Consider the following 14,393-nt stretch of genomic DNA (forward strand, 5'->3'; position numbering starts at 1 on the left):
CTGGGCGCAGGATTGGGGGGGGGCGGTGCGGAGGTGGGAGCCCAGCCCCCTCCCCTCCCCCTCCGGGCCGAGTTCGGAGCACAAAGCCGAGCGCGCAGGCTCGGCCAGCCCCGCGCCCCGAAGAGTCAGGAGCGCCGAGCGGCGGGGGAAGGGGGTGGGAACGAAACTTTTTCCTGCCCCGGGACAGACACGTGAGTTTTCTTTCTTCCAGAGCCCCCGCCCCACCCGGATTGCAGGCCCGCGGGGGAACAGAAGCGCCGAGTCTGACGCGGAGTGGGGGGCTGAGGGGTGCAGGCGCCCCGAGCGCAGGCCGATTCCCCGCCGCCCCGGGAGCCATGTGCTCCGACTCGGGTCTGGGCCGCGGGGGAGGCTGCGCGCTTTGTGTGAACTGCTGGGAATGCAGCGTGAGTGTTCGGCCCGGGGGAGTGTCGGGCAGAGCTGGGGAAGTTGTCAGAAAGTTGGCGCGGGACTCGTTGCAGGTCAGCGTCGTGGCGTGTGTAGGAGGGTGCCCTGGGTGTTATGTCGAGAGGGTGCTACCACAGGCCAGTTAGGGTAAGAACTGACTCTTAGTCTGATGTCGTCGAGAGTTGTCCCAGTCTGAGAGATCGTGGGTGGGCGTATATCCAGGAATTGGTTGTGTGGTACCAGTTGTTCGTGCTAGACGTGGGATTTGTAAACTGTGTGTCTGTTGAATTTGTCGGTGAAAGTCCTGGGGGTTCCAGGGGCTGAGTGATGGGTTGGTGCCAGTTATCTTGAGTGCTCGTAGAGAGTTAGTTGCCTGGTGTGAGGCTGGGTGGGAGTGTGGGGTGTGTGTGTCGGGGGGGAGCCTCCTGGATTGGGATTTGTAAACTGTGTCTGCTGTATTTGTCGGTGAATATCATGGCTGGAGTGCAGGACACTGCGGTAGAGAGGTCTGTGTAGACTGAGGGGGTCACCTCCACACGCCACCCACTGGAACCCTGCAGACTGGGACTTGACTGGCAGCCAGGGTGGAATCTGTACAGATAACCTTGAGTAAACTTCTCACAGCCTGCCAGGGCTGCATCCCTGCCTGAGCTCAGATCCCAACTGCCCTGGCCAGCTAAACCTCAGAAACCTGACCTCAGAAAGCAGCCTGCTGTTGCTGCTCTCTGAGGAGTGGCACCTCTAACCAATGCCTGTCCCACCTCCAGGTGGCCCGGCTGGGAGGGTAGACCCTTCCCTCGAAAGCCTGGCCTAGCCAGCCCGGATATCTGGGCTCAGGCCCAAGTCGAGGAAACAAAACCTGGGAGATGCCAGAGTCTGTTGGCCCAGCCTGCTAGGGAGCTGTTAAAAGGCTGAGGAGGGAGGGGCCTTAAGATTCTGGCATCAGCTTGTCCTGGAACTTTTGGTTTTAAAATGTATAATATCTCTTTTGCGTGTGCGAACAAGAAGTTTGTCAGGGGGATAAGCAACTGAGTTGGATTGTCTAGGGAAACACCTTCCTTCAATTAACAGATGAAGAGGAGGCTCAAGCCCAGAGAGGGAAGGATGCTTGCCCAAGGTCACACAGCCAAGTTGGAGGAACTAGAGCCCAGCCTTGCTTATTTATCTGGATTTTTGAGGCACTGATTCTGGGACCAGGCCAGGGGCTAGATGACAAAGGAGAATGAGAGACAACCAGTAAGGATAACTCAGCATCTCTGTAGGGTATACATAGTAGGTACACAGTAAATGTTACATGGATTGCTGTAGGACTGTGGAGATTGATAGGGTTTCCAGACTCCTCACTGGGTCCTGGGAGACCCTGGAAGCAAGATGGGATGGGGGTGGAGGATGGGGCAAGCTATCTGGGTCCAAACCCTACTTCCATACCATATCCTGGAGGTGAGATTTTTTTTTTTTTTTTTTTTTTTTTTTTTGCGGTACGCGGGCCTCTCACTCTTGTGGCCTCTCCCGTTGTGGAGCACAGGCTCCGGACGCACAGGCTCAGCGGCCATGGCTCACGGGCCTAGCCACTCCACAGCATGTGGGATCCTCCCGGACTGGGGCACGAATCCGTGTCCCCTGCATTGGCAGGCGGACTCTCAACAACTGCGCCACCAGGGAAGCCCAGATTTTTTTTTATATATATATAACAGCTTTATTGAGATATAATTCACATACCATACAACTTACTCTTTTAAAGCAAACCAGTGTTTTTTTCACCAGTTTTTTTCACTGTATATTCACAATTATGCAACCATCACCACAATCAATTTTAGAACATTTTTATCACCTGGAAAAGAAACTTCATACCCTTTAGTTATCACTCTTCTATCCCCTCCAGCCCATTCTGGACATTTCATAAAAACGGAATCATATAGTATGTGTTTTTTGTGACTTGCTTCTTTCACTTAGCATAATAGTTGCAAGGTTCATCCGTATTATAGCATGGATCGGAACTTCCTTTTTATGGCTGAATAATATTCTGCTCTATTATGGATACACCACATTTTGTTTAACCATTCATCTGTTGGAGGACACTTGGGTTGCTTCCACCTTTGACTATTATGAATAATGTTACTATAAACATTTTTGTACAAGGTTTTGTGTGGACATGGGTTTTCATTCCTCTTCGTAGCTTAGCTACCTTAGGAGTGAAATTACTGGGTCACATGGTAACTGTTTAACAGCCAGAGTATCTTGGGTGACTTTCTGAATCTCTCTGGGCCTTGGTTTTTCTCATCTGTAAAATGATGATGATATTAGTGTCTCCCTTACAAGGGCATTTGTGAGGACTGAATGAGATAATAAAGGTGAAATGCTCAGTACAGAGCATGGAAAACAGGCCTCAGTGGTAGCTGTAATTCTAGTCTGGTTCTGCTTATTAATGATCTGCCATTTATTTCAGTAGTTATCTACCGGCCTGATGAAATAGAGGCATTTTGGACCCTTCCTTCTACCTTGCCCAGGCTTTAGTATGGCCTGAGACTTTGAATTCCGATTACCCCGTTTCTGGTGTCCTAGGCTCTAGTAATGTTGTGCTGGAAGACTAGGGAAAGGGTCAAAGGGTTATTACCGCACGGTAATAATGTTCCCCTCCCCTTTGTCACCTGTTTTAGGCTTGCCTGAGGTCCAGCGTAGCCCCTCGACACCATGTCAGACAGTGACCTGGGTGAGGATGAAGGCCTCCTCTCCCTGGCAGGCAAGAGGAAGCGCAGAGGGAACCTGCCCAAGGAGTCGGTGAAGATCCTCCGGGACTGGCTGTACCTGCACCGCTACAACGCCTACCCCTCAGAGCAGGAGAAGCTGAGCCTTTCTGGACAGACCAACCTGTCGGTGCTGCAGGTAAGGAGCGGGTAGCAGGAGACCTGGATTTTGGTCCTGTCCCAGCCCTGTCACTGACTCAACTGTATGGCCTTGGGCTGGTCACTTCCCCTCTCCGGGCCTCAGTTTCTTTGTAGGTCAGATGAGAATACCTACCCTCTCTGCCTCAAGGGAAGACAATTGCATGAAGTCATTGCAGCTAGATTTCAGATTTTGGAGAGTTATGAAGAGGCAAGGAATTGTTTGTTATTAATGCCTAGGTGTCGTCATTAACACTGGAGGCTGGGAGAGGGTGAGGAGGCATTGAGTGTCTGGGATTTGGCCTTTAGCCCCAGATTGGTACTTGGATGGCAGTTTGGTTTCACGGGGCAGCTGGTGATCTGCAGAGTGGTTAAAAATGAGTTGGAGTCACAGTTAAGGAAAGGGCAGAAGTCAGAGGTTCTGGGGTCGAAACCCCATTCTGCCACGCAGGAGTTGTAAACCACATCTTGATTTCCCATCTGTAAAGTGGGATTATACTGCCTGACTGAACCGTTGGGAGGAATAGATTCAGAACTGGATGTGAAAGTGCTCTGTGAACCACGAACATGAACACGCTCAGAAGATCATGTTATCCACTTTTTTTTTTTTTTTGTGGTACACGGGCCCCTCACTGTTGTGGCCTCTCCCGTTGCGGAGCACAGGCTCCGGACGCGCAGGCTCAGCGGCCATGGCTCACGGGCCCAGCCATGCCGCAGCATGTGGGATCCTCCCGGACCAGGGCACGAACCCATGTCCCCTGCATCAGCAGGCGGACTCTCAACCACTGCGCCACCAGGGAAGCCCATGTTATCCACTTTTGGTCAGAGTGAGAGGTATTACCCCCTTTGAATTGCCCCAGTTGCTGACCTACAGGTGTTTTTGTTCTGTTTTCCTGATGCTGAGGTGAGACCCCCAGGACTGCCGCTGCCTTGCCTTGCCTCCAGTTGGGCTCTCACCTACCTGGGAGACACAGAACAGGCCCCCAGCCTAGCAAAGGCCCACCCTCTGCCCCGCTGGCGCCCCACTCCCCCCACCCCACCCCCTGCCGCCTCCCCTTCCACCTCTGTTCTTTCCTGGCCCACTACTCCGATCCCTGGCGCCATCTCTCTTTCCCTTACCCTACTCTGAACCCCCCACCTCTTCCAGCTGCGCCCTCTTCCACGAAGCCTCGTGGTGAGTATTCGCCCCTCAGAATTCCTGTCACCTGACTTTATACTCGCTGGGCAGTGGCTGATCGGAGTCTGTCTGTGAGAAAGGCTCTAGAGCTACTGACCCTGACTCGGATCCCATCTTCTCCACAAGAGAAAGCCTGGACATTGGCCAAGTCACTGCCTCCTTTCTGAGCTTCGTGTTTCCTCACCTGAAAAGGGGGCTGATTGTAGCACTTTCCTGGTACGTAAATGTTGGGGGGCAGGACTGAGAAGAGTTCAAGGCCCGCTGTGAGGTGTTGGGCACAGTGTGGGCGCTTCTTCCTCTCCCTTTCATCCTCATCTCTCCTAGATCATAGGTCTCGCCTAGCAGTTCCTAGAACCTCACGAGTTTACCGACAAGCGCTGCACTATGCCCAGCTCTATGCGGGGCAGGGTTGGGATCCCAGAGAGGATCCAGGCACATGCCTACCCTAGGGAGTGTCTAGTCTGGGATGGGAAAGCAGGGGAAGACCTGGCCACTGATGTTTGCAAAAAGTGATCCCCGCTGGGACAGATGGCAGCAGAGACTCAGGGCAGGGCTTCTGAGCAGGCCTGGAGCCCCAGAAGGCCTCCCAGAAGAGGTGGCCTTGAACTCACAGGATGCAGAACAGCACAAGCCAAAGTCTTGGTGCCTAAGAGCCAGGATTACCTAGATAGCCTCTTTGTTAATCTTACTGCCTGCAGCCTAGTTCTTCCTGTCTCTGGGGCCCCTGAACGCCCAGCCCTCCGGGCCTTCTCCCTTGGTTTCTTGACCTCTCTGAGCCTGGCCCACTCTGTTTAAGCATTTTCTCATGAAAGCATTCTCTGATTCCCCCAGCTGTGTATCTCAGTGTGCCTCTTACCTGTGCGACCAAACCATTCCACACTGTATTGAAATTGCCTTTTATCAGGGACACTTTCTCAAGTCTGAATAATGTACTGACTCCTCTTAAAGAAAATCTTTTTCACGGACTTGCCTCCCTCACAATGTACACTTGAATAATTTTTATCACGTCACTTAAGCATGTACAGACATAAAACTGGGTAAAAAACCTCTTGCTTTTGCTCTTATACACAACTGTGAAATAACCAAACAGTTTTCCAAAGTAAATAGATGTAAAACGAATGAGATTCCATCTAACTGCATGAATAACAAATGGTGGATGGTGTTTTGTTGACTTCACTATGATGTGTAGTATGACAGAGGCACTGGCTCCAGAGTTGAGCAAACCTGTGTTGCCAGAGGCCACGGCACTCCTACTCGTGAACAAATTGGAAACACAAAACCAAAACATTCTTGTGGGGAACTAGTGGGCCCCTAGGACGGCATATCCCCAGATGCCACTTACAGAAATGTAGGTCTGGGGCTACAGCTAATCCATTTCAGGATTAGCTGCTGGAGACTTCTGAGGAAGGGCTGGCTGGATCCTGGCATCCCCTGGTGGAAGGGGTTCCACTGGTGGCCACCCTGTTCTAGAGGCTGCTGAGAGTTAAGGAGCGGTGGGGGGGCTTCCCTGGTGGTCCAGTGGTTAAGACTCCACATGGGTTTGATCCCTGGTCTGGTCAGGGAACTAAGATCCCACCTGCTGCACAGTGCGGCCAAAAAAAAAAAAAGGAGCAGTGGGGTCCATCTAGTGCTCCTTGATGGAAACTGTACCATGAATTCCAAGCAGCACCAGCCATACATCTGTGCTTGAAGGTCTCACAGGCACCCCAGACTTCCTGACTGATAACAGGTAGTTTGTCCAAGCTGGGTCCTTCCCTTTCTAAGGGGCTCCCCTTGATAGCCCTTTCTCAGCTCCTTTGGTCTCACCAATTCCTATACATTACCCCTTAAATATTTCCGGAATATAGCTTCTTTCCTACCCTAGTCCAACCTATCATCATCTGATCACGTCACTCCCCTACTTAAAACCCTTCAGTGGCTCCTGCCAACCTGTTGACAACATCATCTTTCCCAATCTGTGCAGCGGGCCTCATCCCTGGCCCCCCATGTTGCTGCCACACTGATAGATACCCCCCACCGCTTTGCTCCCAGCCCTGACCAGGGAGACTCCTGACCCCTAGAGGAGCTCTGTGCTCCCACAGCACCGGGACTGGGTCAGCATTTGGACTTGACCGATTGCTTTTTAGAACACACTAAACTCCAGAGGCCTAGACTTATTTATCACTACATCCTCAGTGTTAGCTCAATGCCAGGTGTCTGGTGGGTGCTCAGTAAATAATTGTTGAAGTGACAAAATGAAGATAAAAGTGCTAGAGGGAATTCCCTGGTGGTCCAGTGGTTAGGACTCTGAACTTTCACCGCCGAGGGCCCTGGGTTCAATCCCTGGTCGTGGAACTGAGATCCTGCAAGCCGCGCGTGGGGCCCAAAATAAAAAAAGAAAACAAAAGTGTTGGAAATGTCAATAGGCAGGGCCTCAGAAATAAAGGAAATGTAGTGGCTCCTCAATCTGGAAAAGCTGGTTTAAGTCAGTCCCCGGAGGCATCTCTTTTTCCTGTATTTAATTTTAAAAATTTCCATTGCTTATTAGGAACGTTTGCAGATAACCGCAAAAGTAAGAGAATATTATAACGCACCCCTGGCACCAGTCACCTGGCTCCAGCAAGCATCAACATTTTGCCAAGTTTGTTTTCTCTCTCCCTGGGGACCTCCCTTTCGATTGTCTTCTTTAACCGGCCCAGGAGCAATCTCATTAGCAAGTCAATGAGTTATTTAACTAACTGGTTAGCTGGTACTTGCCCGGGGCGAGGCAGTTGGGAGGGTAAAACCAAAAAGTCATTTGTGAAGGATTTTCACAGGTCCCAGTGACACCCTGTAAGCCCACTTTATTGCTGTGGTTTCTGTTCTAAGGGGCTGCCAGTTGGGCAGGGAGGTAAGTGTGGCGGGGACGGTTCGTGCCCATTCCTTCTCTGTGTAATATTGATTGGGGGTGTGCTCTGTGCCAGACCCAGTGCTGTGTGCTGGGAACAACACAACAGTAGAAACGGCACTGTCCCCCCTGGGGGAGGGAAGACATCGAAAGGACTGAGAATTCAGTGTAATTAATTACCCATGTGTGTCAGCTGAGCTGCCCTGGTAGGCAAGGCTTCTCCGGAAGCTGTATATGAATGGAATCCTGACGGACTTGAAGGATTGGGGAGGTGGGGGGCAGCAGTCCCTCTGGTACTTGTACTGGGCAAGAAAGGAGCCTGGTGCAGAAGCTGTAGCGGCCTGCTGTGTGGTGAGGGCGTGGCCTGGCTGCTGTCCTTACTCTGGCTCCACAGATTGCTGCCTCCCGATTCTTCCTCCTGGTAACCCCTGTCTCCCCACCTTAAGGCCTTTCATTTGTATATTTTTTGAGCTTTTGTGTAAGCTTTTTTGCTTAAGTAAAGAGTTTGGCCCGCACGGACAAGTTAAACCAGTGGGTTAAACCATTGATTGGTTCCTAAGCTTGGGTGGCAGAACTCTGGAGAGCTTGTTTAAAAACACATGCCTGATTCCACCCAGCCCTCTCCCCTGCCCCCCATCTATGAAGCAGATGAGACAGCAGTTTTTTTAAATCACCCTCAAGGTTATTCTAATACAGCCAGCAGCCTTTAGGAGCACCTGGATACGGGTGGTCACAACGCAGGTTGAGGGACCGTGGTGTTTGGGAAAGGTCTCTCCATGCCCTCTCTCTCCCCTCTTTTGCTTCTGTCTTTCACAGTTGAAAAGACATTACAATTAAAGCACTTGTGTCGCCTTCAAAAGCCCTGCTCTGGTCCTCAGGGCCTTTATCTGCTCCCCAGGGCCCCTCCCACTCCCATTTGCCACAGTGATTCCTCCCGTGTCCTTCATCTCAGCCACTGATTAAAAAAAAAAAAAAAATACTGACAGGGCAGCAGCTTTTCAGATAGAGCCCTGCTTTATGGTAGAGACAGGCTTTCAGGCACCCAGCCTGTGTTTTGCCGAATCAATCACAGAATTCACCTTGGCATTCTCCTACCCCCTCCCCAAGGACCTTGAATTGGGGCAAGTCACATGCTTTTTTCCTGACTTAGGCGTGGGTCAGGCTGCTGGAAGGGGCTACAGAAAATCCGCAGAGCCCATTATCACAGCTGGCACTGGTGGTGCACTCGGGCCATGTGCCCTTGCCCGGCTGCCCTCAGCTGTGCATTTCTATCGGATGAGAAGACAAAACAGTAAGTAGGCTGCCAAGTTTTCTGTGGACCAGGGTGAGCATGTGGGAGGGGGGGTGTTTTTCTGCTGTTCTCGTCTCAGAATTAGAAGCCAAAATGGGAGGTGCAACTAGAGGCTAAGTGCCCACGCATCTGCTAGTAAACACCAGGCTCCCCTCCCCAGGACTGCTCTCAGCAAAAGCACTAGTCCCTACTCCTCTTGACCCAGGTCACGTTTCCCCTGCGTCCTGGGCTGAGGTGGAGAGGTGTAGTGCTCTCCTGTAGCGCAGGTAGCCAAGGAGGCAGCTGCAGGATGGAGAGATGGAAGCATCTGAACAAGGAGAAAAGGCCTCAGGCTGACTCTCCTCCGTCTCTTATCTTCACCTGACAGTGGTAGTAGCCTGGAATCAGGCTGTCTGGATCACATCCTAGCCTTTGCCCTTGTGCCCTTGAGCAAGTTACTGAATCTCTCTGATCAGGGCCTCTGTTTCTTCAGTGGTTCACATAAAATGGAGATCATCACAGAACCTGTCTCATAGGCTGTTGAAGATTAAATTAGTTAGATGGGAAATGTTCAGAACAGCACCTGATATGTTTTGTGTTCAGCCAGAGTCTGCTTTTAGGATTATGGTGATGCCTTGCAGCTATCCATTTTGTTCCTCTTTTGGTAAGACAGCAGACCAGATGGGAACAGCAGCAGGAGACCTGAGTTTGAATCCCGGCTCTGTACTCGGAGGCTGTGTGACTTTGGGCAGGTTCTCTCATCTCTGAGTTCCAGGTCTCTCTGTAGTACTTTGGGGACACTGCTTACTACCGTCCAGGCTGTCATGCAGATTAAACATAATGCGAGTGAGATGGTTGGCGTGATACCTTGTGTCAAAGATCCTTAGTTCCTTCGTCCACTCAGCTGTTCAGTCTTACTTCTCCCTTGGGGCTCCCCTGCAGCTCCAGCCAGGATTGGAGGGAGCAGCTCAAACAGTGTCAGCTGATGCCTGCTGGCGTGCGCACGCACGCACGCGTGTGTGTGTGTGTGTGTACGTGTACACTGAGAGGACCGGAGAGGTAAAGGGGTAAATGAGAACCCCAGAAGCAGGGTCCTTCCAGGCTGGAATGGAAAGGGAGAGAAGCCCCAAGAAGGCTCTGGCTCTGCCCTGCCCATGAGTTTTCCCAGCCTGACAGGACCTGGAGCCTGGTGCTATCCTTGGGTCACCTGTGGAACAGGTACAGCTGCAGGCTGCTGGGCAAGGAGCCATGCCAACTCCAGGCGCCCGCTCTTGTCATAGGTGGCCATCCCTTTGTCTGGGTAGTGGTACTCAAGGCCTTGCCCAGGTGTCAGCTAAGGAAGGTGATAGGCAGGGGTAGAAACTGGTATGGGAGCCCTGAGGAGAGTTGGGCCTTTGATCCAGTCACCCATTAGAGGAATGTTAGGCATTGCTGCAGCCCGCACAGTTCCTGGCCTCTCAGCACAGGAGGGGTGTGCGGGAGGGGTTCCTTTCATTTCTTCCCCTACAGCAGCTACTACGTGCTCTGTAAGTTTCCGTTGATGAACTAAGAGGAGAGAAAAGACAGGACCAGGAGAAGGACGTACAGTTTGAAAACTAGCTTAAGCCACTGTTTAGGCCCCTTTGGTGGTTAACCATGGTGTTCTGGCCTAGTGGGATCAGCCCTGCCTGCTTTCTGTCTGTTCCTTAAACCAAACCCTTTCCTGCCTCAGGACCTTGACATTTACTGTTCCCTCTGTCTAGAACACTCTTCCCTCAGCTTTCTGTGTGGCTGGCTCTTTCTTATCTGTTAGGTCTCAGCCTTCCCAGACCCCTTATCTACGGAGGTCTCTCTTATCTTTATATACTATCTTTTTATTCCTGTCTGTTTCCTTCCTGGCACTTCTTGTTGCTATAGTGATGTTCGTTCATTGCCAGTCTCCACAACTAGACGGACTATAAGCTCCACAAGGCAGAGTGCATATCTATTTAATTGACAGAAGCATCCCCAGCACCGAGAACTGGCCTGGCACATAGCAAGCATCAATAAATATTATTTGAGTGAGCACGAAGCCTTGAAAGGGAGAGCAACAGGAAGGTGAGAAGTTCTAACTTGACCATTCTAGTGAGTAAAATAAGCTGGGCTCTGGGGTCCTGTGATAGTCTGAGAGAAAGATTCAGAGAGTAGGGGTTCTCGTTCCTCCAGATCCAAAGGTCCAGGCTTGGGGATCCTTGGCTAGAGGTAGAATCCTGCCTGACTTCTCCAGGCTCAACTTTATATATGTTCATCAGTAAAATGGGAGCTGATCAAACTCACAGGGCTGATACAACTGTTAGAAGAAAATTGCGTAGATGTACAGTGCTTAGTAAACGGCAGCTATTGGTAAAGCTTCTCAACGAAGGCTCCCAGAAAGATGCCTAGATATGTGGAGGCATACCATGCCACACCCAGGCCTCATCACCAACACACTCCCACAGTTTGTTTCTTCTCTCCAGCTACTTTTCTGTTAGCAAGAAAGTTTAGGCAACTTTTCCCCTGTGGCAGCTCCTCCAGTGGAGGGCAAGAGGGAGAAAGACATGGAAACAATGATAAAGGGTTGTATTTGCCTATTTAAGGAAAAACGGGTTTTGTATTTATGAGCTTACACCAGCCATGCAGCTAAGAAACTGTTCTCTAGTCTAATCCATAACTTCTAAAATAATGCCCAGGGGAGCTTGTTAAAGGACTGGTCTTGTCACATCTCCAGGCTGTTAGGAGTAAATGAAAGGAAGGAGGGGGTAAGTGGCTGGTCTTTTAGCTGATCAGTAATGATGCCATGATTAGGTGCCTTCTCTGGGGTGTGCAGAAACTATTCACACTCTTCCTGAACAGTTATCTACCCTCATGGTGTTACTCATTCAAGTATGAAAAGAAACTGCCAGGCCCTACAGCAGCTGTAGGTGAGGAGAGATGTTTTGAAACCATTTCCTCTGCCTCAGCCCAGTCTCTAATATCTTAGATCAGCCAAGACTTAGAATAGTAGGCATTCTCCAGGTAGAGAAGAGGGTGTTCCAGAAAGAAGGAATGTGATGTGCAAAAGGCATGGAGTTGTGTTTTGTTTTGTTTTTTAAAGCACAGGGCCTCAATGAGGGCTGGTGAGCAATTTCACATGAAGAAGAATATAGGGACTTCCCTGGTGGCACAGTGGTTAAGAATCCACCTGCCCGTGCAGGGCGACATGGGTTCAAGCCCTGGTCCGGGAAGATCCCACATGCTGCAGAGCAACTAAGCCCGTGCACCACAACTACTGAGCCTGAGCTTTAGAGCACACAAGCCACAAGTACTGACGCCCATGCGCCTAGAGCCCATGTTCTGCACCGAGAAGCCACTGCAATGAGAAGTCCACACGCAGCAACAAAGACCCAACGCAGCCAAAAATAAATAAATGAAGAAGAAGAAGAAGAATACAAGGGCTGGAAAGATAGGCCATGAACAGGGGAGGCTTTTACCACCCAGGCCCAAGAGTCTGGAGTTGTTCCTATAGGCAGTAGGAGACAAATGGCAGTTTTTTAGAACAGGAATAACAGTACTGCATTTTAGAAAGTGAGTGACAACCAGTGACGAGGCTGGATTGGAGAGCTGTGAATCTGGAGGCTATTATAAAGGGTCCAGACAAATATAGGATGGGTGCTAGATATGCCTTGGTTTTGCAGCAGACCACTTAACAGTAAGAAATGTCATGCCTCAGGCATAGGCCCAAGAGGATTGATCTAAACAATCAGCTGGACAGGAATGGGGTCACGGTTAATGGTAGCTTTCTCAGCAGCATATAGGAAAAAAGGATTTAAGGATGTTGGTTGAATGCACAGTCAACCACTGACCTTGGTTTTGCTTGGAAACAATAACTTTTCTTCTACCTGAGAGTCCCTTTAGTGTCTTTGTGGCTCTTTCCCTGGCATACAGCAAGACTCTCTTCTAGAATCTTAGGAGTGAATGACCCTTGGCCCCATCCCCTCTCCTCTCACACACCCATATCCAACTGGGCTCCAGGTCCTGTCATTTCCAGTTTCCCAGACAGATCAAACGTTTGTCATCTTCTCATCTCCCTTAACCTAACTTGAACTACTAACCTTGCACTCTGCTTGCACTCTGTTCTCCACATAGCATTTTTAGCATTCTTTGCCTAAAACCCTCCTGCAGCTCCCCATCGTCCTTAGAATAAAGAACCAGATCCCCACCACGAGAGGTAACCTCTAGTTACCACTCTGAACTCCATCCAGACGGGACTTCCTTCTCTGAGCTCGTCATAGGCACTTCCCAGGTGTTGACCCTTCTCAGTCGAACGCTCTTCTCCCCTCCGGCCTCCCACCTAACCTACTGCTTATCCTCCAGATCTCAGTTCGCAAGCCGCTTCCTCAGAGAATACGACCCCGCGTCCACGAAGACTGGATTGGGTCTTCCCATTACTGTGTCCAACAGCACCGACGTACCTTCCCTTCATTGGCTGGATGACAGTTGCAGTTTATTTTCAATGATATGATTTCTTCTTTAACTCTCTCTGCCCAACATAAATCTGAGGGCTGCGATTGTGCCTGAATTGTTTGCTGCTGTGTTTCTGGGGCCAGGAATGCAGGTGCTTTGCAGCCGGTTTTGAGAGAGTAAACTGATCACTCTCTCGAACTCATTCTCATTCCAGATTTGTAACTGGTTCATCAACGCCCGGCGGCGGCTTCTCCCAGACATGCTTCGGAAGGACGGCAAAGACCCCAACCAGTACACCATTTCCCGCCGTGGGGGCAAAGCCTCCGATGTGGCCCTCCCCCGAGGCGGCAGCCCCTCAGTGCTGGCTGTGTCTGTGCCGGCCCCCACCAGTGTGCTCTCCTTGTCCGTGTGCTCCATGCCGCTCCGCTCAGGCCAGGGAGACAAGCCGGCAGCCACCTTCCCACAAGGCGAGCTGGAGCCCCCCAAGCCCCTGGTGACCCCTGGTAGCACACTCACCCTGCTGACCAGGGCTGAAGCTGGAAGCCCCACGGGTGGACTCTTCAACACACCACCGCCCACACCCCCAGAGCAGGACAAGGAGGACTTCAGCAGCTTCCAGCTGCTGGTGGAGGTGGCGCTCCAGAGGGCTGCTGAGATGGAGCTCCAGAAGCAGCAGGACCCGTCACCCCCATTGCTGCGCACTCCCATTTCTTTTGTCTCTGAAAACCCCAAGTAGGCATCTGCCAACAGGGGTGCTCGAGGCTCGAGCCAGCTGTCCTGGGTTTCCGTTTTGGTTCCCCTTCCTACAGAGGGTTTTCTTTGGATCACTGCCAAACATCGGGATCATCTCCTCTGTCCAGAGGTCTTCAGCAGGAAGACGCCAGCTGGTGTCACTGCACTGTGATGGGACCTCTCCTCTGCTGACTCTGCCGTTTCTCCAGGCCTCCTCAGTGATGAGACCAAGAGACTGGAGACAGGCATGGTGCTGCTGCTGCAGAGAATCCCCGGGACCCCTTTGTTCCCACCTGCTTTCCTGGGCTGGGCACAGGAAACCTGCCAAGTTCACTCACACCTGTGCTGGGTCCCAGTTGCCCCTGACAGGGCCTCTTTTTGTTAAGTGTGGACATTCCAGGTTCATAAGTGTGAACAGAAGAAAAGAGGAGCCCAGCAGATGTAACAGAACCGACTCCGGTTGAATGTTTAGGTTTTTGCTAAACTTTGTGTTTATTTTTCCCTTTGCTGTGGTTTGCATTAACAGGAGTAGTTAGCCCAGGTGTGGGGAATGAGAGTGCATTGCTTGGTGGAGTCTGATGAACTGAGAAGAATCCACCACTGCAATTGGTGATTGTTTTA

At 51.1% G+C, this 14,393-nt stretch overlaps 1 protein-coding gene across 2 annotated transcripts; it reads left to right on the forward strand.

Annotated features, from left to right (window-relative positions):
- Positions 1-3,096: 3,096 nt before the first annotated feature.
- On the forward strand, positions 3,097-13,776 carry TGIF2 (TGFB induced factor homeobox 2; the record flags this gene model as incomplete). Of its 2 annotated transcripts, XM_079718572.1 has the most annotated exons (3): positions 3,097-3,288; positions 13,255-13,359; positions 13,477-13,776. In XM_079718572.1, the coding sequence occupies 3 exons, from the start codon at positions 3,097-3,099 to the stop codon at positions 13,774-13,776; spliced, it is 597 nt and encodes a 198-aa protein (XP_079574698.1). The 2 variants fall into 2 exon arrangements, with proteins under 2 accessions (XP_079574698.1, XP_079574697.1); XM_079718571.1 differs by having other exon boundaries at positions 13,255-13,776.
- Positions 13,777-14,393: the final 617 nt, after the last annotated feature.

This window comes from Hyperoodon ampullatus, assembly GCF_949752795.1.
Source record: "Hyperoodon ampullatus genome assembly, chromosome: 14".
NCBI lineage: Eukaryota > Metazoa > Chordata > Mammalia > Artiodactyla > Ziphiidae > Hyperoodon > Hyperoodon ampullatus.